Genomic DNA, 24,733 nt, shown 5'->3' on the forward strand with positions numbered 1-24,733 from the left:
GGTCAAAAGGAGTAAAATTACATTGTTCTAAAGATCTGCTGTGAAACACTGGAAAGCAATTAAATGTCTAAGTTATGGCTAGCATTGAATTTTTTTCTGTTCCAAAACAAAATGAAAACAAAAAATATCCAAATACTTCGACTTGTTTCCCCCCCGTGCTTGCTTTAAGAACTTCCTGCAGTACTGTACTTAGAATTTAGAATATATGGTATACCTTGTTCTCTGTCAGAAAACAAATTCCTGACATGTATAACATCTAAAGTTAGGGTCAATAAGTAAAGTCTTTCTTACCTTACTAACATTATTTACAAGCATGATGCCTGTGACTGTCTGCTGTTCTTGCAAATCAGTGTCACTGGCACCTAAATACCCTTTGGTCTCTTGGCCTATTCTTTGCAAATTAAGAGAAGGTGATATTACTAAACTCTACATGGTGTGAGCTGTGTTTACCACCAGTTGCCTTCCAGAGAGCTCGCCATGTAGGAATCCTAATCTCTGTAAAGAAACTTAGTGATTTAAATTAAACTAAATATACGTATTAACAGACATCAAATGAAAGAGGTGAATTTACACTTGAAGACAATTATTTAGAGTGAGGTGGAGGGTACTTGTGAAATTTAACTCCTAGTAGTAGAAATATTATTAGTTCCTTAGGAGAAGAACTGAAAACCATTGAAGTCCAAGTACTGCTGCGTCTTAATGTACTCTAATCCATCCAGGTCTTTATTATGACACTTATCACTGAAGTATCTGAACATCTCTCAAAAAGTTAAAAAAAAGCCTGTGGATTAATTTTTCCTCCTTACTTCTCTTAAGACATTAGGACAGAGTGTTTTTCTGCTTAGCCCCCTTTCCTCTCTTACCCCCAGTGATACTCTTTATCATGTGAGATGCTTTTAAAGGTTTAAAAAATTGCTTTTAAATTAATTTAGTTGAAAAGAAAGGTGCCAAAAGACAGATCAGGAGCCTGAAGTCCTCTATGTACAGAAGAGGTACATCATGAATATCCCTGTATTGCCCTGCTTCCGTGATGACCTGGATTGACTGCTTCAGGGAGTCAGAAAGTTGTTGGATTTCCATGTCCTTTCTGTCCTTAGCCTTTCTAATGAAATTACCAACAATGGTGCTAGCTGGGACCAATTGTGCTAGTGATCTTGGGAAGTGTGGATACTTTTCTGTTAGGAACTGGAATGAGAGCCTCCACTTGGGACAGCTCTCAGTTCCTTTTCTGCAGTACTATCTCCTAGCCAGTTATTTCCCATTTTGTAGTTGTGCATTTGAATTTTTCCTTCCTAAATTAAGTACTTTGCACTTGTCTTTATTGATTTGTTGATTTCAGAGCATTATGTTAATAAACACACTTATGGACCTTGCTAGTTACAAGTTAAAATAAAAGCTGTATGGTAAATAATTCATGCCTGAATACATCTAGGTTTCCAAGAAAATATTTACAAATAATTGAAAATGTCCTGTGACATGTCCACAGGATGGATGAACTATCCTTGTATGCTTTAACAACTCTCATACCTCTTACTTACTGATTTTTTTGAGTGGATCTCATCCACATCTCCCAAACCCAGTTCTTTTGACTTGGTGAAGGCAAAATGTCCATTACCTACCTCCTCTCTCAGTGCTTGCAAGATACTGATGACTCCAGTCGATATGCATGCTTATAGTTCACTAAGAGCATATTCCGGTGGGGATGAGCAAATGGGTCAGGAAATCTGGACCAGCCATGTTAAATGATAAAGCCAAACACACATGAAAAATTCCATCACTGGAGAGCACGGAATAGTGCATATTTGGATTAGCTAATTTTTGTACTTTTTCATCTACCTCTTGATTTTAGATCATTGCACCCTTACTAAGCAATACTCAGCTCTAAACTCATTCAGTCAATACTTCTTCATTGCTTGAGTAACACAGTAATGCCAGATTCCTTAGCAGCACCAACATGCTCAGAAGAGCCAAAAGATGTGGAGGCGTTAGGCTTTCACATCAGTCATAGTTAAATACATAAATGGTAGTGTTGTTGTGTTGTGGAAAATAGCTGGAGGCTAAGTATGGTTCCCATGCTGTAGGTGGATATTTTAGTTACTTCAACCTATAGCCCCAGTGATCTTGAGTAAAGCTTTCAGAATAAGCCAAAATAAAGGAAAATATGTTGGTGTTAAGTCATGCTGTATGGCTACTATAGTGTTGTGTACAATTATTCCAAAAAGACATGAAATGTAAAGTAAAATACTACATACCGTAGGCCATAAAGGACCGTTCCGTCAGGATGTAGTCGAATCATTCGATTTTTCACTGTAACCCCATGAACATATGACTTCTTGTCATTTTGGAAGTATGTGTCTGGCACCCAGAGCTGGTCAGCTACTCTATTGTCCAAAGTTAGGTTCAAAGGTATTCCAGAGTAAGACAGCCTTTTGTCCCTCCAGGACTGCTGGAAATACATTGTGAGTGTGTAGTCCTGGAAGCAAAAAAAGAAAAAAGATATTTTAGTAGTTGTGTATTTTGCACAATCGTTAATGTATCCGTAATTTTAGTGTTGATAATTTAAGTTCAATACTTAATTATTGAATACATTTATATTAATATTAATAGCACACTCAAAAGTTTAAGGATCACTGAAACTTTGTAGCAAACGTAGATCTCTATTCAGTAACCACATCTGTGACTCTTGAACTGTATATGTTAATATTGAGCTTCCTTCTGATTACAGTTGGTGAACTGAAATATCCTTGCAGTTGCTGGAAACTGCAATAGGCCTCAGTATCTCCTCCCACATCAAATAGAGTAGTGGTTCTCAACCAGGGGTACATGGCGGTAGGCAGAGGTCTTCCAAAGGGTACATCAACTCATCTAGATATTTGTCTAGTTTTACAACAGGCTACATAAAAAGCACTAGCGAAGTCAGCATAAACTAAAATTTCATACAGACAATGACTTGATTATACTGCTCTATATATCAGGGATTGGCAATCTTTGGCACGTGGCTCGCCAGGGTAAGCACCCTGGGGGTCCGGGCCGGTTTGTTTACCTCCCGCGTCGGCAGGTTCGGCCGATCGCAGCTCCCACTGGCCACAGTTCGCCGCTCCAGGCCAATGGGGGCTGTGGGAAGCGGCGCGGGTCAAGGGATGTGCTGGCCGCCGCTTCCCGCCGCCCCCATTGGCCTGGAGCGGCGAACCGCGGCCAGTGGGAGCTGCGATCGGCCGAACCTGCCGACACGGCAGGTAAACAAACCGGCCTGGCCCACCAGGGTGCTTACCCTGGCGAGCCGTGTGCCAAAGGTTGCTGATCCCTGGTTTATACTATACACTGAAATGTAAGTACAATACACCTCTACCTTGATATAACGCTGTCCTTGGGAGCCAAAAAATCTTACCGCATTATAGGTGAAACTGCGTTATATCGAACTTGCTTTGATCCACCAGAGTGCGCAGCCCCTCCCCCCCCCCCCGGAACGCTGCTTTACCGCGTTATATCCGAATTCATGTTATATCGGGTCGCGTTATATTGGGGTAGAGGTGTATTTATATCCCAATTGATTTATTTTATAATTACATGGTAAAAATGAGAAAGTAGCAATTTTTCAGTAATAGTGTGCTGAGACACTTTTGTATTTTTGTGTCAGATTTTGTAAGCAAGTAGTTTTGAAGTGAGGTTAACTTGGGGGTATGCAAGACAAATCAGACTCCTGAAAGGGGTACAGTAGTCTGGAAAGGTTGAAAGTCACTGAAATAGAATACTTGGCACTCTTGCATTAGGGAGTAACATTAAGGGACTCCTGTCCTACACCCTTTAGTAAATATTTTATCTCAAAGCACAAGATCAGGTACTTTTCCAACAATGTTTATTAACGCCATCAATCCCAATTCACCATTTATAGTCATGTAGGATTCACTTTGGTCCTGAGACTTTTCTGGGCCTGAAAACTAAGGGCTTGTCTACGCTTAAAATGCTACAGAGGCACACCTGTAGTGCTTCAGTGTAGATGCTACCTATGCCGATGGGAGGGATTCTCCCATTGGTGCAAGAAATGCACCTCCCCGAGGGGCAGTAGCTAGGTCGATGGCAGAATTCTTCGGTTGACCTAGCACTGTCTACACAGGGATTTAGGTTGGCTTAACTATGGATTTTTCTTGTGGAGACCAGGCCAGAGCATCTGCATGAAGGGAATTCCTATCTTTTATTTACTATCAGATTGTGGCCCAGGGGAGACCGTATTTACATAGGCTTTTGGTCTTCTACTCAGCTTGATGTGGAAAGAAAATTGTTTCAAAAGGCTTCTGAAGACCGTCTGATTTTCCCCCACCTCTGAATCTGCTGATTTTTAAGTGTAGTCAGTTTTTTAAAGTGGAAAACCCCAAGAATTGTGTACTTAATGGGGTTCTTAAAAGATAACTACAGCTGCAGCATGTGGACTGTTAAAGTTTCCCTCCCCCCATTCCAAGTGCCTGGTCATTTTTCTCAGTGCCATAACTGTGTAACAAAATTATAGAGACTGTGCCAAACAGATTGCGAGAGGAGAATTTTCTCTACTCTGAGAGAGGGCCTTATGCCCGTCAGACTACCAAATCCTAACTTGGACTGTAAATTTTTGAAGAAATGAAAGGCACCATAAACTCTTCGATGTGGTGTTTGCACTCTTTCTCTACAAGGACCTCTTAATGCACAGTTATGAAGAGCATTAAAAGTATATGGCCAACTTGCAAATCATTTTTCTGTCTGAAAATGTTGTGCCTGCTATAGCTACAAATGACAAGATCACTACAACTGAGAGAAGTTAATGAAAACATATTTCTTTTCCAGTTTACATTGTACTCTTGACAGCAATTTGTATAGTCAGTCTCTTTTTTGTTGGCGGTCAAGTTGCATGTCTTGTCTCTTGCACCAGCATAACAGCATCACACTTGTGCACCATTCTGTGTGGAGCTCAGATTCCCAAGGCCATTCAAGAGTGGTGCTTATAAATAACAAAAGAGACCCACCACAGATTCTGAGCTTGAGGGCAGGAGGGTTTCTCTTTTCCTCAGGCCTCTCCACATAACCAGGGAGCAATAGGAGCTGGATGAAATCAGGAGAGCATCCTTCACTTCCCAGACCACTGCACAAGGCTTGAGATCAAAAGGTGTATGGCAGGGTGGGGAAACCCATTCGTCCCTAAATCCTCCTCCATAGGACTTAGAAGTGACTGAAAGCTGGGGGGCCATGGTAAACTCAGTCTCCCCTCTTCAATCCTCTGTTTGGGACAGGGGAGGGGTAACTAATGGAAACCCAGTTCACTTTCTGGGCCCTGCCTTGCATCAGGAAGAAATTGAGTCTGTGATGGAGGGAATAATAGGAGAGGACCTTCTTCACTTTCCCAGACTTCTGTATGAAATATGAGGAGGAGTTTAAGAAAGGGACAGGGGATGCCTTACCTCAGTGCTGCTCCGCCTACTGCTGCAGAAGAGACTGGCAGGCAGACAGGAATATGTATAAAGGTGATTAAAACCCAGAATGCTGAGTTTAACAGGATGTTTTGTTCCATATGGAGCAGGGACTTACTGGATTTGTCATTCTCCCAGGATTTGCTTTTTCAGATATCCAATTTATGGTAATTGACCAATATCTCCTTTAGGATGTGGGATATGTTTTGCTTGTGAGTTCTCAGTTTGGGTGGAGTCCCAACACAGACTTCTGGAGTGGGTATTTTGAGTAGAGCTGTGTGAATAATCAATTTTTTGGTTCACTGGCCAAACCGAAACATCAAAAATATCCTTCATTTAGATTGACCTGAAATATTCTTTTTTCTGTTTTCTTGGCAAAAAAAAAAAAAAAAAAAAATAAGGCTGAAAAAAATTGTTGTTTGGACATAATGTTTTGTTTAGATTTTGGGTGTTTTAAATGACTTTTAATAAAAGCAAAGGAAATTTGGAAATGTTATTCACAAAACCACCACTGGAGGAGGCATTTCCCCTTCTAATACTCTATAGCCCCATGGTTACAGTGCTCATCTGGGGTGTGAGAGATCTGTGTTCAAATTCCCACTCTCTCTGATTTAGAGGAGGGACTTGAACTTGGGTTTCCCACATCCATCTGAGTACTCTTGCCATGGCGCACACTACCTCCTCCTCCACTGGCCAGTGGTTTTATGAATGGTGTCTAAGTCTCTTTGAATCTGGCCCACATTTTTTGGGGGGGCTTGTGGTGGGATGTTCACCCCAGACCAGCATGGATGGGGTTAAATTGGCATGAGAGGCCAATTAACCTTAGTCTGCACTGTCTGGGGAGCTAAGGGCCATGAGACTGACTGAGAACAAAGCTCACCTGGGCAGTAAGGTCCGAGAGGGATAGACCTGAACTGATGGTTCAAGGGTCCCTGGATTGGAACCCAGAGTGGATGGGCCCGAGTTCCCTTATGCACTAATGTGGGACTAGTGCAGTCAGGACAGTGGAGTTGGAGACTGCCTGAGACTTTGAGGGAGGAGACTCTAATAATATCCCAGAAGGGGAGGACAATGGTGACTTGGCAATGGAGAGGCACTACAGCTTTGGACTAGCAGGAGGGCAGCCACAGAGTGAGTGACTGGGAAAAAGGGGTGAGCGACTGCCAGGTGGGATGTGGACAGTGGCGAGATAATTCCCCAGATGAGCCACAAGGGGGTGCTGTCAAATGGTGAGCAGCAAACCCCGTGACAGGGCTGGAGCTTTTCAGTATATTCATGTTGGTTGGCCTGAATCTGCATTTTTCAGTGAATAAACTATTAATCAAACAAATTTTGCTGAGCTCTAGTCATGCCCCTCCTCCCTGTCTTTATGTGTAGATGGGAGGGGAATCCTGAAATTTCTTTCCATTTTAATGTCAGATCATGGTTCTGAAAAGGTTGAGAACCATACTTTTGGAACAATATTTCTATTTATGCCTCTCCATGATATTTCTTGTATGGTAAATTCAAAAATTAAAATAAAAAACTATGAAAGTTATAACATTAATTCAATGAATTTCTGCAGCATTGATCTTTCATGTCTTGAACCATTTCTCTTGTAGAATGTAGAACTATTTATTTAGCAGGCTAAACTGATGTTGAATTTCATAATAATTGCAAGATCCTGTCAGATTACGCTGAAATTATGGCATTCCAGTTCTTATTTATACATATTTGGGTAGACTCCACAATGTGCTAGGTGCAGTCCATTCACACAGGAAGAGTCCCTGCCTCAAAGACTTTTCTGTATTGGCACCTCTGAATGAGGATAGTTAATGGTACTGATTTCCTATGGGCCTAGAGCTCGCACCGTTCCTCATGTGAACCAAAAAGGTATATTTGACTGTTAGCTTATTGGCCAAAGTTCCCAAAAAAGTATTGCTGCAAAGTAATGCTAAAAGAGAGACAATACAGAATTACTAGTATATATATTTTTGATCTATAAGCAATATCTATCTAAGTTCATGACAAACTTTCATAGCCTATTTTTAAAGTAGAAAACAGTGCTTGTGATTGGCAAATGAAATTATAATGGGAACCACATGAAAGGGCATATATAATAGAAATCTGCAAAGGAACATGATTCACTTTATAGGTATATAACCTCAATATGACATTAACATATGATTGGATAATATATAAAATGTAACCAACCGCAAAAGGCAAAATTTAATGGTTGGTTGAAAAGTGTTACTTGCAACCGAGTATGGTCTCTGGTGTTGAATAGGCCAAAACCTTTTGTACTTTGGAAATTTGGAGTGTATTGGGACATAATGGAATATGTAACTATCTAGATGATTGACCTCAAGGGTGACATCTGAGGATGACTGGTGGTGATAAGAGTATAGCTCACTGCAAATTATAGAATGAAGTAAACACGTAGGATATAAAAACCTATGAAATGATTACCAAGTTGGACCTAAGAAATGCTGCAACCTGGATTCCCAGGAAGGGTGACTAGAGATTTTTCCTTTCTGTGTTTGTGCTGATTAATCCTAGATGTCTAATCTTTGATTAATAAAAAGCAATTGAGCATAACCATTTGATGTCTCATTAATTAATGAACTGAACAGAACCCATTACGAAGTGTATATCCATATTTGCTAACAAAGTTTAATTAATCAAGTTGCAAAAAGATAACAGTGCCTGGTATGTGTTCTTGTCACTAGAAAATGGGCCAATATAAATAAAAGCAGAAAGGGATAGATGTTGAAAAGACTGGACTAGATGGGCTCAGACAAGTATTTTAAATTTTTAGGATAAACACGTAACTCACATTTTGTGGCTTGAGAGCCAGGGACATTTTCCCCTTCAAGTAAATCAGGTTTCTGCAAACTCTCTGTAGCAGTCTGGACCAATAGGTTTTTTTGTTTTGTATCATTTCACAAAGGTTAATCTCCAGATTTCCCCTGAAAGCAAACTTCCCAATGAGGATGGTATCAAATGAGTTATTCTGTAGCTCTTAAAACTTTACACTATTTATTTGGATAAGACAACAAATGATTCAACCAAGGGTATTGACAAATATTGACATATTAACAGGCCATGTCACTGACAAGTTCCAGATTAGGAAATGGAGACTCTGAAGAATTCCAGTTTATGGTACAGAACATCTCCTCCTCCTCTTCTTCACCAGTCATGAATCTGGACTCATAAGCTCTAAGTAGCAATGCCCACTGAAACCTATTTTTAAGGTAATTAAGTGATGTCACTTAATTACCCTTTTTTGGGTGGGGGCAGGGAGTTGATTAGGTTTTTTTGTGGTGGTGATGTTTGGCTTACGGTATTGATAGGCTCAGGTTACAGAGAAGAGAATTATGCTATGTATGTATACCTGTGTCCTGTCATCTATAATATGACTAGAATGCATTGCATCAAGTGATGAATATTAGGAGCTAGGAGGAAACTTTTTCCTGGTGGCAGGTTATCCCATAACAACGTACTGACTCATCTATTTTTGCACCTTCCTCTGTAATATATGGCCCTGGCCACTGTAGATGACAGGATAAGAACATAAAAGTGGCCATACTAGGTCAGACCAATGGTCCATCCAGCCCTGTATCCTGTCTTCTGACAATGGCCAATGCTAGGTGCTTCAGAGGAAATGAACAGAACAGGCAATTATCAAGTGATCCATTCCCTGTTGTCTAGTCCCAGCATCTGACAGTCAGAGGCTTAGCCATCTTGGCTAATAGCCATTGATAGACCTATCCTCCATGAATGTATCTAATTTTTTTAAACCCATTTATACTTTTGACCTCCACAACGTCCCCTGGCAATGAGTTCCACAAGGTTTACTGGGCGTTGTGTGATGAAGTATTTCCTTATATTATAAATCTGCTGCCTATTAATTTCATTAGGTGACCCCTGGTACTTGTGTTATGTGAAGGGGTAAATAACACTTCCTTATTCACCTCTTCTACACCATTCATGATTTTGTAGACCTCTATCATATCCCCACCCCTTTGTTCTGTTTAGAAAAGAGATAACTTTCCAGTCTTTTTCATCTCTCCTCCTATGGAAGCTGTTCCATACCCCTAATCTTTTTTTCCTTTTGCCCTCTCTGTACTTTTTCCAGTTCTAATATATCTTTTTTGAGATGAGGCGACCAGAACAGCACACAGTATGTATGGTGTGGCTGTACCATGGATTTATATAGTGGCATTATGATATTTTCTGTCTTATTATCTATCTCTTTCCTAATGATTCACAACATTCTGTAATTGCCAGGATTGCCTCTTTTTTTAAAAATTGGTGTCATGTAACTATCCTCAAGTCATCTGGTACAGAGGCTGATTTAAGCAAGAGGTTACATATCACAATACTGCAATTTCATATTTGAGTTCCTTCAGAACACTTGGGTGAATACTATCTGGTCCTGTTAACTTATTATTGTTTAGTTTTATTGTTTTGTTTCAAAGCCTCCTCTCTTGACACCTCAAACTGGGGCAGTTCCTCAGATTGGTTACCTAAAAAGCATGGCTCAGGTGTGGGAATCTCCCTCACATCCTCCGCACTGAAGACTGATGCAAAGAATTTATTTAGCTTCTCAGCAATGGCCTCTTCTATTCCATAGTGGAATAGGTGGGCCATTGGTCTAATGAAATATCAGAGTTCCTTTGCTTCCTGAGTGGTTAGAATCACACTGAGCAGTGTGCACAATAAATACCCAAATCACCAGATTTGGAGATTCATTTCAAACTCAAACCTTAGTCCAGATTCATAGAAAGGTTCACTAAGAATGACAATGCTTTTGAAGGACACTGACCCCAGCTTTGAATAAAGCTGGGTCAGCTTATGAATTTCAGTGAAATCCATACTTTTGCATGGTTTCAACACCAAACCTGCTTTAAATAAATGGGATAGTGGTGGAAATGACAGAGATCTCTCATTGCCTTGGTTCTCAGATGGCATTTGAGCAAAATGCGCTAGTAAATGTCATTCCAGAATCCTGATGCTACAGTAAAGTGAAGACAATCCTGTAGTAAAATGCAAATTACTTTCACTTTTAGATCAGTAGCAGTTTCTTAAAATGTGGGGCCACTTGGTTAATAGTTTGAAAGAAACATATATTTTATATATTTCTGCTTAAGTAACAGTCCCCGTACAAACATCAGTGATCAAGAACATAGATAAATAGGGCAATTTCTGGATGATTTCAGTTCTATTAGTTCTATACACTGGCACAGATATAATCCTGGTTCTCTTATATGTTTCATGTCATTTAAGTCAATCTGCTCATTTTCCTCAAATCAGCTTTTTGAAAATGAGGAAAAAAGGTTATTTTTTAGTGCAAATAAACCCAAACATACATTAAAATTAATTTGGCATCATTTTATAAAATGTCATACTTCTTGGATGAGCAAAATAGCTACAATTGTAACTAGTTTTGAATGCCATGTGTGGTAGAACACAGCAGAGCAGACTTTTTGTATATCCAAAATGTGAAACAGGATTGCAGCATTTTGTGGCATATGGCAGGAATAGCAGTTACAAATGGGATAAGAAAGCCCCACTTTGGTTTAAAAAAAATTGGTCAAGTGAAAACCAAGGATATGTATGTGATAAATTGCTTGAAACCCTTCTTGTATGGATCCTAACCTCTAGGTGACTGTGTAAGCCATGTCGGAGACAGAGCAGCTGACAGGGATGAATCTTTTGGGCTGCTCAATATTATTCATTATTTGCATTACTGTAGCACCTAGGAGCCCTAGGCATGGACCAGGACCCCATTGTGCTAAGCATTGTACAAACACAGAACAGAAATATGTCTCTGCTCCAAAGATTGTGTTTGTCAAGGGCGGAGAAAAGAAATGTTGCAGCAATTGAGTCTCAAGATGAGAGCTTGGATGAGAGTTTTGAGTGGTCCCTCAGCACAAACTTCATCAACTTCCCTTGAGCTGATGATTGTCCTGGTTAAAAGATACTCTGTGAACATTTAGTGAATAAGAGAACCTGATCTATTGGGCAGCTAGAACAAAATGCCTTGAACCAACAAACTTTTTCTAAATCTGTCTCTAGGCACAGAGCTAACTATTGGCTGAACGCTGATTGATTATGAGTTCAGAGAATGAAGATGTGGAAACCTTCCACAGCCAGATCTGCACAGCAACATACTTCTGTGCACATGTGGACATTCAAAAACGTTGTTTGGAGAGCATCTCAATATTAGAATTTGGCCCTGGCTCCAAATACTGGTTTTGATTCAACAAAATTGTGTGGTCTTCTAATAGCACAAAAATCATGAGTGCACATTATATACATTAGAGAGACAAGGTGTGTGCGGTAATATCTTTTATTGCACCATCTTCTGTTGGTGAAGACACAAGTTTTCGAGCTACACAGGTCTGGGAAAGGTACACAGTGTCACAGCTAAATACAAGGTGGAACAGATTGTTTAGCATAAGTAGTTAACACACATTCGAAGATCATTCAAAGTGACATGTCTCATTAACTGCAGTCATAGGACAAAAAAAGGGTGGGGGGGTTTGTGGGTTACAGATTGTTGTAATAAGCCATACATTTAGTATGTTTATTAAGACCGTGCTTTTTAGTGTCTAGCAAAGTTATGAATTTAAGCTCCCAGGCTTGTCTTTTGAAGGTGTTGTGCCGGTTTCCTTTAAGGATGAGAACTGACAGGTCAGATATGGAGTAATTGCTTTCTGAAAAGTGTTCACTCATAGGTGATATGGTATTTTTGTCTTATTTTTTTTTCTGTGGGAATTCATTCAAGAGTGTAGTGATCGTCTGCTTGTGGTCCCCATCAAGTATTGATTGCAATTGTTTAATGATATCCCATATGGGTTTCAGTATGGGGTAGTAGCTGACAATTAGGGATATGCGGTTGGAGTTTTCCCCCCCACTCTGTATTGAAGCAGGTTCTCTTGGGTGACCCATTCCATGATGCGATCTACTTCTCTGGTGGAGTTTCCTTGTTTGGTGAAGGTGGTTTTAAGTGTGTTAAGGTGTGTATTCCACACGTTCTCCTCTGTGGTATCTGAGTGCCTAGCTATAGATAACAGATTGTTTTGTTGGGATGGTTACTGGATCGGTGAGGTAAATATGATGATCTGTGGGTTTCTTGTATACAGTTGTCTGTAAGGTTCCATTGTTGAAGCTGATCGTGGTTTCCAGAAATTTTATGCTAGTGCAGGAGTGTTCTAGAGAGAGAGTGATGAATGGGTGGTGGTGGTTGAAGCTGTGGTGGAAACCTGAAAGAGTTTAGGTCATCCGTCCGTAGGATGAAAATATCATCATTGTATCTCAGGTATATAATTGGTTTTGTGGTGCATTTGTCCAGAAATTCTTCCTCAAGGTGGCCCATGAAGAGGTTGGCATATTGGGGAGCCATCTTAGTACCCATGTCTGTTCCTATGGTTTGAACAAAGTGTTTTGTCATTGAATGTAAAATTGTTATGGGTGAGGATTAAGTGGATCAGTTGGCAATGTGTTTGGGGTGGATATCTGAAGGTTGTCCATTGTATTGTAGATATTTGAGGCAGGCAGCGATGCCGTCATTGTGATGGATGTTGGTGTATAGGGAATTGACATCCATGGTGGCAAGGATGGCGTTCTGGTTGTTAAGGTTGCAGAGTAGCTAGAGGACTTCAGCTGTGTCTTGGAGGAAGCTGGCTGTTGCTGTGGTGAGTGGTTTGAAGATGATTTCTGTAAATCCTCATATTTCTTCAATAAGAGTGCCATGGCCAGATATGATGTGTCTGCCTGGGTTCCCTTATTTGTATATCTTGGGAAGCATGTAGAAGGTCCCTGGGGTGGGGGTTCATGGGAGATGAGGTTGTAGAGTTTCTTTTGGAGTTTTTTGGGGAAGGATTTGATGATATTCTTAAATTCTTCGGTGAATTGTGGTGTGGTATCTTCTTTGAGTTCTTTATAGCAGATAGTATTGAGGAATTGTCAGTTGGCATGGTTGACGTAATCATCACAGTTGAGAACTATGATGGCACGTCCTTTGTCTGCTGCTTTGATCACTATCTGGTTGGATTTCAGGGACTATATAGCTGTCCTCTCGGTGGTGGAGAGATATGTTGTGGATGTGATGTTTGTTAAGGATTTCACAGTCAATTTTCTTCCTGAAGCAATAAATATAATGATAAAATGTGTGGTTTCGCCCACTGTGGGCTATCTAGTGAGATTATTCTTTTTTCTTATGACTATCAGTGGAGACCTGGTAGTTGTGGGTGGTGTCGTCATTATTTTGGAAATAATTCTTTGAGGTGGAGTCAGTGAAGGAATTCTTCCAGTTCTCCACATGTTAATATGGGATCAGGTTCTGTGGTGGGGCAGAAGTTCAGTCTTATGGAGAGTACAGATCATTTAGCTCTGCTTAGGGGGAGTCTTGATAAATTGATGATTTTGGGATCTTGTGTACTGTCCATGTGTTGTGTCCTGGTGGCATGGTTTCTCCTGGAGGTCGTGGTCTGTGGGTTGTGGAGCTGTTGTAGTTGGTTCCACTTTTTGTTTTTGTGTTGGATGGCTATCATCAGGCTTTTTGATAGCTGTTTTGGGTTTCTTGCTTGGTCTCCAGGTAGTTTTCCTGTTTTTTCCCTTCCAGTGTGTGGGAGTATGTGATGTTTTCTTGTTTGAGGTGGTTCCTTCTGGAGTATGTGAAGTGCAGGACGTGATTTCTCAGTTTTTTGGAAGTCCTTCTGCTGAACTATTCAGCATATTTGGAGTTCTATGTAGTGATCAGAGGATTAGAGATGGTGAGTCCTTTGGCAATGATGTTTTGTTTCTTGCATTTGCTTGGGAAGTAGATGCCACTGTTATGTTGTGCTTCCTTTTTCTTTGTGCTGTGGAGTTTTCATTTCACAAAGCCAAATTTGATGTCTTCCATTGCTGTTTGCAGTACATAAGAATATAAGAATGGCCATATTGGGTCAGACCAAAGGTCCATCTAGCCCAGTATCCTATCTTCCAACAATGGCCAGTGCCAGGTGCCCCAGAGGGAATGAACAGAACAGGTAATCATCTAGTGATCCATCCCCTGTCACCCATTCCCAGCTTCTGACAGTGTTGGTGTAGCTGTGTTGGTCCCAGGATATTAGAGAGACAAGGTGGGTGAGATAATATCTTTTATTGGACCAACTTTTGCTGGTGAAAGAGACAAGCTTTTGAGCTACACAGAGCTCTTCTTCAGGTCTGGGAAACTTAGTGTGTCACAGCTAAATACAATATGAAATAGACTGTTTATCATAAGTAGTTAACATGTATTCTAAGGGGCCATTCAAGGTCAGTGTCCCGTTAACACCTCTGCAATCATAGGACAAAAAGGGGTTAGTGGGTTACAGATTGTTGTAATAAGCCATAAATCCAGTGTCTTTATTAAGCTTATGATTTTTAGTGTCTAGCTAAGTTATGAATGTAAGCTCCCAAAATCATCTTTTGAAGATGTTGTGCAGGTTTCCTTTGAGAATGAGGACTGAGAGGTTAGATATGGAGTGATCATTTTGTAAAAACTGTTCATCCAATTTATCAAGACCTGACTGGAGCTGAAGTATCTGTACTCTCCAAGAGACTGAGCTTCTGCCCCACCATAAAACCTGGTACCCTACTAGCATGTGGAGAGCTGAAATAATTGGTTTCACTCATGCTGCCTCAAATAACTTATTCCTGTATTTTAGTTGTTTCATAGTTTATGACTGATGTGTAACTTATGTGTAATTTAAGACTAACACTTCTTTTAACACTTGTGATAAATCATAGCAGCTCACTGAAGTTAATATATTTGTGTGTATTACATTGTTAAAATACTACTACTTTGTGATCATAGACTTTAAGGTCAGAAGGGACCATCATGACCATCTAGTCTGACCTCCTGCACATTGCAGGCCACAGAACCTCACCCACCCATTCCTGTAGTAAACTCCTAATCTCTGGCTGAGTTACTGAAGTCCTCAAATCATGGTTTAAAGACTTCAAGTTATAGAGAATCCTCCATTTACACTAGTTAAACCTGCAAGTGACCTGTACCCCATGCTGCAGAAGAAGGCAACCCCTCCTCCAGGGTCTCTGTCAATCTGACACAGAGGACAATTCTTTCCTGACCCCAAATATGGTGATCAGTTAGACTCTGAGCATGTGGGCAAGATACAGTAGTCAGACACCTGGGAAAGAATTCTCTGTAGTAACTCAGAGCTCTCCTGATTTGATCATATGTTTTCAGTAGAAATCTGAAAGTTTCTAATGTGGACACTCTTGTAATTTCTTCTATGTGGTGTTTTGTCACAGTATGTCAACTCCTCTCATGTCATTCCACCATGACAGAACAGAATGTGATAGAAAATGCCACAAAGGAATCTGGCCTGCTAGGCCATATGGTTACATAAATGAGGACATGAAACCCTCACCAGCTCAAATATAGATAGTAGTAGAATAAGTGACTAGGGTAATGACTGTAATATTTCCAGACTGACACATGCTGATATTTGACAGATTTTATAGGCATACGTATCTGTTTAAAAGGAAAATTTTGAATAATTTTGTTTTCAGCATCCAGCAATTTGGTCTAAATGACCTTTGATCCCTTCTGGTTTGCTATTAAGACTTAAATGTAATTTTTATTACAACAGTAATTGTTCCATGCATTGCAGGAGTTGCTTAATGCATACATGACAAATCTTTAAATCGTAACTGAAAACCAGAACATCTTCACAAAGTCTTACCAGCTGAAACATGAGGCTGTGAAAGCAATTCTTAGTAAAAGTTGGTAAATGCAAAAATATGCTTGCAAATCTTTCTTTTCTTGGTGAAAACGATGTTAGCTGTTATAGTTCTAGCTGAGTCTAAAGACGGCTATAATTGCACAATTGACTGGTAAAAATGCAATGGGTAGGCATTAAAAATATGTACCATTTTAATTTGGTAAATGTATCATTTGTCCAGTTTCACTTTCACTTGCCCTTGTATCAGGAAGAATTAGTGGGATAGATCATAAAGGTTCTGGTGAAGTCACCAATGTGCTGCTTCAGTGTGCAAATGAGACTTAAAGCTGCCTTAATCAGACTGCTGAGAATTCCTTCACTGTGGGGGAACACTTGCTGACATTAATAAATATTTATTCAGGAATCAAGCACAGGGTCAAAACAAACCCCCAAACTCTTGAGTTCTCATAATGCAATAAATCAGGGTTTCTCAAGCTGGGGTCTGTGGACCTGTGGGGGTCCGTGAGTGTACTCCAGGGGGTCCGCGAGTCATGTCTGGGGCCGCTGGCCCTGCTGATAAACTCCTCCCCCTCCCTCCCAGTGCCTCATGCATGCCAGGGAACAGCTGTTCAGCAGCATATAGGAGGTACTGGGAGGGAGGGAGAGGAGTGGGGACAGGGCACACTCAGGGGAGGGGGCAGAAAGAGGCGAGGAAAAGGAGGGGCAGGAGTGGAACGGGGATGGGAAGAGTTGGGGCAGGAGTGGGGCCTTAGGGGAAGGGGTGGAGTGGGGGCAGGGCCTGTGGCTGAGCAGGCGGCTTGGGGGTCTGCAAACAATTTTAAATCAAAATGGGGGTCCTCGGGTTGCTAAAGTTTGAGAACTGCTGCAATAACTAAATAAGAGGCAGCAGCCATCATGTTAATTGAATATTGGAGTTCTATTATACCAAGATTGTACTGTGCTATAAAATAAATACAATATATTTGGGACATCAATAAAATACTTTTAATAGATCAGAGTACCTCATGTACATATGTACACTTGAGGAATGCATACTGCATACAAAAACTCCCTTGAATTTAAATATCCTACAGAAACATCCAATAATTAAATATCTGGAGGTACTGCAGAAAATGAGATGCAATGCAACTCAAATATATGTATAACTTAATCAGTGCAAACATAATTGAAATGACAATTTAAGATGAAATATAGAGTGATGTGAATACTAATATTGATAGAAATGGGGCTATATACTGTGGTACACCAACATATGTAAATCCTGCTGTGATTGCAAGCTATGATTAATTGGAAAAAAGATTATTTTTCCAATGTATTGGACACCAGGCAGGATGGGAAGCGTAAGGTTTTGAGAGGATGTGTTAATAGCTGGAAGTGCAATTTTGAAAATGGCACATTAACTCATAAGTTACTGGCTTGCCTGGATGTCAAAAAAAGTGTTAGTGCCAAGCTGGCAACAGAATCACATTGATTCTTACCACTGATCTACCTAGGAACTCCTGGGGACTATCTGAAAGTATATCCTGATCTATAAATAATGTATATTAAGAATGGGTTGTTGCCTAGAATTAAATCCTGTACTTCCCAGCAACCCCCAGCTATTTCCCCATAAATAGTTGGGCTTGATGCAGGGTATTAGGCAGGACTATGAGAAAGTAATGTTCTCTCTCTCACCACACTATGGAGCAAAAGCAACAGACCTACTCCAAGGCCTTTACTGTCATACATTATAGCACAGTCTGGCTGCTGAGAGTGTCTTTCTTGTGAGTATGCTGCAGTCTCTGTATTTCAGGAACAGAGTGAGACCAGGGATATGTTGAAACCACAACTCATTTAGATATGTAACAAGATGGTTCCTATAGACTCGGAGCATGCAGAGCCTGCGTGGGCCTGCATTATGTAGATCACTTGCAATGAGTATGCTTGACTCATTTTAAACTGACAGTCCATTGGGTTGCCAATATTGGTTGGCCATATTCCTGCAGGTTTCATAACATGACATAATCTTTAATTAAAGATTAATCTTTAATTCCTGGAGACTCCAGGACAATCTTGGAGGGTTGACAACCCTACTTGCCCAACTCCTTTTCAGGCCTGCCTTGAAACCTGCTGCTGTTGTATATAATTAGAATCCATATATACACCTGAGCAATATTGGCCTGGGGGTTATGGACTCTTTGCACAAGCTCCTCTAATTCAGCCCTTAGTACAGTGGAACCAGACCAATTCTGCTGCAATGGGGCACTCTGCAGCCATGAATAAGTTGTAGCTCAGCAAAGGTTTGACAGATGAATGTTAGGCATTTTCTGTGCCTCTCATGTTTTCATGCCAGTGACATTAATCTGGCATCACTTACACACTGTATCTTAGATTTTATCTAATTTAAACAGAAGAGCTGTGTTGTGCATTCAAATTACACACAGTTTAAAAGGGTGCGCCTCAAAAGCTTTTTCCTTTCCAAAATAATGGGAATGATGCGTCACCTAAAAAAAGGATGTAAACTGAATAAAATGGACTATATTTGCTCAAAGGAGAAAGTTACTATATATCTCTGTTGTCTTCTTGAATCTTGATGCATTTTCAAACATTAAAACATAAGTGAAATTTGACTCTGAGCTTCATTCATGTTTGATTCAACCAGAGGTGAAAGTGAGCTGGTACGGGCCGGTATGGCTTACCGGAAAGAAGCTGGTACTGGCCCGTACTCAGCCCACGTTAAAGCACTGCCGCGGCAGCCCTTTAATGTCACTGCCCCTTTTGCCTCCCCCATTGGCGGCCCTGCCGGTAGAGTCCCTACTGGCAGGGCTGCCAATGGGGGGAAGGGGCAGCGACTTTAAAGCGCTGTCGCGGCAAAGGACCCTTCTTAAAGTGCCGTTGTGGCAGCACTTTAACTTCATTGCCCCTTTTGCCTCCCCCCCCCAGGCCGCCAACAGGGGTTGGGGCGGGGGGCGGCAAAAGGGGCAGCTGCCCCGTGGCCGGTGATTTAAAAGGGCCCAGGGCTCCCAGCCGCCACTACCGCGGCAGTGTCCAGAGCCCTGGGCCCTTTTAAATCACCACTGGAGCTAGGGGTGGCAGGGGGCCAGGCAATGCGGATGGGCTGGCTGGGGAGGCTGACTTCCATCAGCCCCTTCCGGGGCCCGGAACCGGCCCCCGTACCGGTAAGAATTTAATATTACTTTCACCCTGGATTCAACTATTGATTTTGATCCTCTCTCCTAGGACCTAGTACAATGGAGTTATGATCCATGCCTAGGGCTCCTAGATGATACGGTAATACAAGTAATAATAATATCTGTGTATAGCCCATAGGTGTGCATGGCAAATAAAGAAATCCCTGCTCTGGCTGTGCCCCCTTTCTCCCAGATATCATCCCCTTTGCAATGCGCTGGGAGGTGAGGCACAAAGGAACCACTACCCCATCCTCTGCCACTAAAGGTTTATTTACATAAGGAGAATCCTCAAAGGGCTGGATCTATCGGCTTTCTGGCTGTTCGTGCTGATGGAGCAGTGCCAAGCAGCCAGAATAGGAGCCAGGATTGAGAGAGACTAAAGAAACCGCCTTTCAAATGTACAGTGTATTTTGCTCCGATTTTAGACAGTCTGCTACAGAGACTAATACGCAAATGAATCTTAATTTTGTCCTGTTTTTTAATTATAGCGGTAGCTAGGCATGGTCTTATACTGTAGTTAAAAATCTGTTTTTCCCTTTATTAACCCGCATTTTTTTGAAATTTACAATTTAGTCATAAGTATTAGTTTTGGCACAGGAAAATTGACCTCTTTAAACAGCTATTCAGATGAATCAGTTGGGGTACATAGTCAGAAGTCATTACAACTAAACTGAAAATGTAGCCATTTCATTTTGTATTAGAATGTTTTTACACAGGCATCCAACATGTCTCCTTTACATAAGTGGTTCTCCAGCTTTATCCTTCTGTAGACAGCTCAAGAAAGATAATCTCTTATGAACCCCCCTCTTCTTCTATGTGCTCCAGTGCCCTGCCCTTTGGTTTACAAAAAGGTTTAATTCTGTGGACCACCATGAAGGGTTTTGTAAGTAGTGAGGGGTTGCACATCAAGGGGACTGAAGATGGCGCACATTTAATTTCCCAGTAGAGTGATGCAAAATATGGTTGGTTTTCTGTGTTTTGGGTAGAGTTGGTATAAAAAATAAATAATTTTTTTTTGCGTACCCCCCCAATTTTAAATGGTTTCATTTTTTCAATTTTGTGAATTTTTTTGAAAAACTGTGAAACTTAAAATCCCCCCCACTTTTCTCCCTGCACCCCCTTATTACTGAGTACAATAAAATGACTGTTTCCCCCCCCCCACACACACACACACTTTCCTTTTACTGCTATAACTCTTTAAAAGTTGAGAATCTGGAAAAATGACAGAGTGGAAAAAGGAAAACAGAGAAAGTGCGTGTGGGGGAATACAGTGGAAAATATTTTCAGATTGTTTGTTGTGATGACAAACTGAAAGTTGTATGTTTTTAAAAACAGCAGCTTTTCCTTTAAAAAAATGTTTTGGAAATTGTTCAAACCTGAAACTTGTTGTGCGGGAAAGTAGGGAAAACAAAAACCCAGTTGGACCAAAATACACAAAAAGGTTTGACATAGGCCTGGTCTAAGTCAAAGTTAGATCAGTATAACCTACCTTACATCAACTTCATTGTGCATGTGTCTACACTTAAATTTGTCTCCCATTGATGTAAATTTCTATTGTGGAAACATAGTAACACCAATTCCCCAAACAGCACTGAGCCATGGTCTATGTTTTGAGGTCAATGCAGCACAACTGTAGACATTGCATTACCTAAGCCAACCTTAACAGTCCTCCAGCAGCTGACCCACAGTGTCTGACACTGACCACTTTGCTTACCACTGTGAAATCTACTGCCTCCCTTTGCAGTCCCTGGAGAACTTCAGCATAGGACCTCTCTATACCCCCTCAACATTTCAGGTGGCATCAGAGGCCACATCCCTATCCTTACCACTACACACTGGGGGGAGTGAAGGACAACTCAGCTTCACATACACTGATGTGTGAAAGCCACAGTTGAAGTGTGTGTAGCTAAAATAGACATGAATGTTCCTTCCCCATCTTTAAGCACAGTTCCATATATTTATTAAGGTTTTAATGTATTTGCTTTTAACTTGCCTAGAATTTATTTTAAGTGTTCTCATTACTCAATAAAATGATATTGTTTGGAAAATAATTCATCTTTATTAGTTCCCAACATATGTTGCAGAATGCCTGGCAGTAGTGAAAGTACACGGTCATACAACTCATGGATCAGTGACAAACACAATGCAATAATCATAAATGTACACTATGCACCACAACATTAATAGGTGACTGGTCAGTGTTATATTCATAGATGTACACTGAGTACTACATAATTCTCGACAGGCCCCCCAAATTGCAGGCCCAAGTAGAGCATAGTACATCATGATGCATTATTGTGTCTCGTTGTTAAAGTGCTCTTTCAGATATTCCCAGAGCTATATAGCTCCACACTGAGCTCTTCTGATAGCCCCTGTGTCTGGCTGTTCAAACTCAGCAGACAGCTGCTCCACCTCCACGCTCCCATCCCAGTGGCAACTTTTCCCCCTTGCTTCACAGATGATATGCTGGACACAGCAGGCAGCTATAACCATTGGGATATATTTCTCACTGAGATCCAATCTGGTAACCAGCAACCTTTCAATCTACCAAAAGCACATTTGACTGTCTTTTTGCAGCTGCTGAGCCGATAGTTGAATCTTTTCTTGCTGCTGTTGAGGTGGCTGGTGTACGGCTTCACAAGCCAGGGGAGTAAGAGGTTGGCTGGGTCCCCCAGGATCACTATTGGCATTTCAATATCACCAGTGAGAATCTGCCAGTCAGGAAAGAAAGTCCCTGCTTGTAGCTTTCTGAGCAACCCTGTGTTTTAAAGATGCGAGTGTCATGCACCTTCCTTGACCAGCCAAGATTGATGTCAGTGAAGCATAGGCACCAGCTTTCTCGGGGCCCAGGGGGTGCTCTGCCCCAGGCCCTGCCCTCATCTACCCCCTTCCCCCAAGTCCCCACTCCTGTCCTGCCTCTTCCCACCCCCGCTCCACCCCAGGCCCCACCCCTTCCCCAAGTCCCCACCCTGCCCCACCTCTTCCTGCCCAGTTCCTCCCCCTTCCCTGAGCATGCCCCATCCCCACTCCTCCCCCTTCCTCCCAGAGCCTCCTGCACACCATGAAACAGCTGATTGTGGCAGGCGGTAGGCACTGGGAGGGAGGGGGAGGAGATGGGCTGAGCCGCCGGCAGACAGGAGGCGCTGCGGGGGGGGGATGTCTAGGGGAAGATGGCTGCCAGTGGGTGCTAAGCACCCACTAATTTTTTTCCATGGGTGTTACAGCCGCCTATGCAGTGAAGTGTCCCCAGTGATGCACCAATGCTTGCATAATCATAGAAAAAAAGTCCTTTCTGTTGATGTACTCTGTGGCAAGGTGATCTGATGCCAAGGTAGGGATGTGCATGCTATCTATCACTGCACCACAGTTCAGGAATGCCACTGCTACAAGTCCATCCATTATGTCCTGGACATTGCCACGAGCCACAGTTCTGCATAGCAGAAAACAATTAATGGCCCTGCATGCTTGCATGACAATGAGCGCTTGCAGTGGATTTTCCAATTCCAAAATGATTTCCCACTGTCTGGCAGCAATTCAGCATTGCAAGTTTCCACAATGTGATCGCCACTCACTGCTCCGCTGTCACTGCAGCTCTCATTCTGGTGTCCCTGCGCTGGAGGGTTGGGGTGAGTTTGGCACATGGATCCAGGAATGTGGCCTTGTGCATCTGAAAATTCTGCAGCTACTGCTCATCATCTCAAGCCTGCTTTACAGTGTGATCCCGCCTGTCAGTGCTCAGTTCTAGGGCCCAAAAATAGCACTCTACCATTTACCTCAGCAATCTGCCCTTCAGGAAATTGTCATGTTCCCTGCTGCTCTTCCTGTGCATCTGCAAATACCAGAGGATTGTATGTCCTGTGCTTGCAATGCTCATGACAATAGTGCAGAGCTGTGCAGGCTCCACATTTGTCAGAGATGGTGGACAGTGACAAGTCCATGCAGGTGTGTAGGATTTTCGAAATAGGCATGAAAATTATGGGATGGATATGTCATTAGGGGGTGGAGAAAATTGTATGATAGGAATTTGACCATACAGTCTCAGTCACCCCTGCGGGACTCATTTCTGCCCCACCATGCATTGCCAAAACTTCTCAAAAGTCAGTGTGCTGGATGGTGGTGAATTACACACTGGGATACCTACCCATGATGCACTGCATGGTGCTCTGAAACACAAGTGATGAGTATGCACAGCACTGATACAAGGAGCCAAGTATGCACTTACATAAGCAATATGCCAAGTGTGGTGGCTTTATGCTGACATAACTTGTGTTGGCAAAAATGTGTAGTGTAGACATGCCTTAGAAATGGGTATGAACCATGAACCATAATAGAGAATGGAGGCCTGAACTACAGCTCCCATAAGGTAATGTGCTGATAGGGAAGTGCAGTTTAAAGTTTTTTGTTGAACTAATTTGAAACAAAACAGTTCAAATAATGAAATATTCTGATCTGGATCAAATTGACTCAACATGAAATATTTCGTTTTGATTTTCCTGACAGAAAATTGAAAAATGTCCATAGAATAAAATTTATCCCACAAAAAATTTTGATTTTATGAAAACTGCATTTAAAATTCCTGACCATCTCTACAAATGAGAAAAGATCTTCTTTCATAGAAATCTTAGAATACTATTTTTTAAATTGTATTTGATCTGTGTAGTAATTCTGATGGTTAGTAAAGTGTTCTGCATTTAACAGAAACCTGGCTCCATTTTCTAAGCAACATTGACAGCCTTTATTCAAAATTACCACTCAGAAGAAAAAATTGCTGATTATTTATTCTCCAGAGAAATGAATCATAAACATTGTTGGCACTTACAACTTCACAATTAAATTAAATGCACAGCATGGAGTCATGTCTTTAAAAAAAAGGTAAAAATCTGGCGGGAGTCACAGAGGCCGTAAAGATGCTCTTTATTGCTCTAAACACAGTCAGAAATAAAAATAAGACTCATTATAAATGTATAAGGATGTGGCGAATGAAAGACCTAATCATTTCTGTATTGGGACCCAATATTGCTCCCTTAGCAGTCAATGGAATTGAGTGCAGTGGGAATAGGATGTCACCCCATTGTCTCGAATTGTTATTAACAAAATAAAAATTCAGGCTTGTTAACAGAATACTATGTACTTGGCTGCATTTTGCATAATGTTTTAGCACATAAATATATCTAGACTGCTTATAGTTTTATATTTTCATAGTTTATAATAGCAGTAACACTCCCTGGGTTGAGCATTTCTTGGAATTTGGTGGGTTATGGTCTGACTTAATCTTTTCCGGCTAGTCTCCAAGGGTGTGGAGAGACTTCCATTGGGCTTTGGATCAGGCTCTAATTGCCAGGAATTACTTTCCTTGCTCTTTGTTATTGCTTAACTGTTTGAGCTGTCCTACAAAGTGGATTAAAGT

The 24,733-nt window shown here is 41.3% G+C and overlaps 1 protein-coding gene across 2 annotated transcripts in view; it reads right to left on the reverse strand.

Moving 5' to 3' along the window:
* Positions 1-24,733, reverse strand: part of GABRB1 (gamma-aminobutyric acid type A receptor subunit beta1) — a 252,623-nt gene that overhangs the window by 98,918 nt on the left and 128,972 nt on the right. For both annotated transcript variants that reach the window (XM_065404762.1, XM_065404761.1), the window contains exon 4: positions 2,253-2,473. In XM_065404762.1, coding sequence (XP_065260834.1) covers positions 2,253-2,473 — 221 coding nt within the window. The remainder of the gene's footprint in view (positions 1-2,252; positions 2,474-24,733) is intronic.

This window comes from Emys orbicularis, chromosome 5, assembly GCF_028017835.1.
Source record: "Emys orbicularis isolate rEmyOrb1 chromosome 5, rEmyOrb1.hap1, whole genome shotgun sequence".
Classification (NCBI taxonomy): domain Eukaryota; kingdom Metazoa; phylum Chordata; order Testudines; family Emydidae; genus Emys; species Emys orbicularis.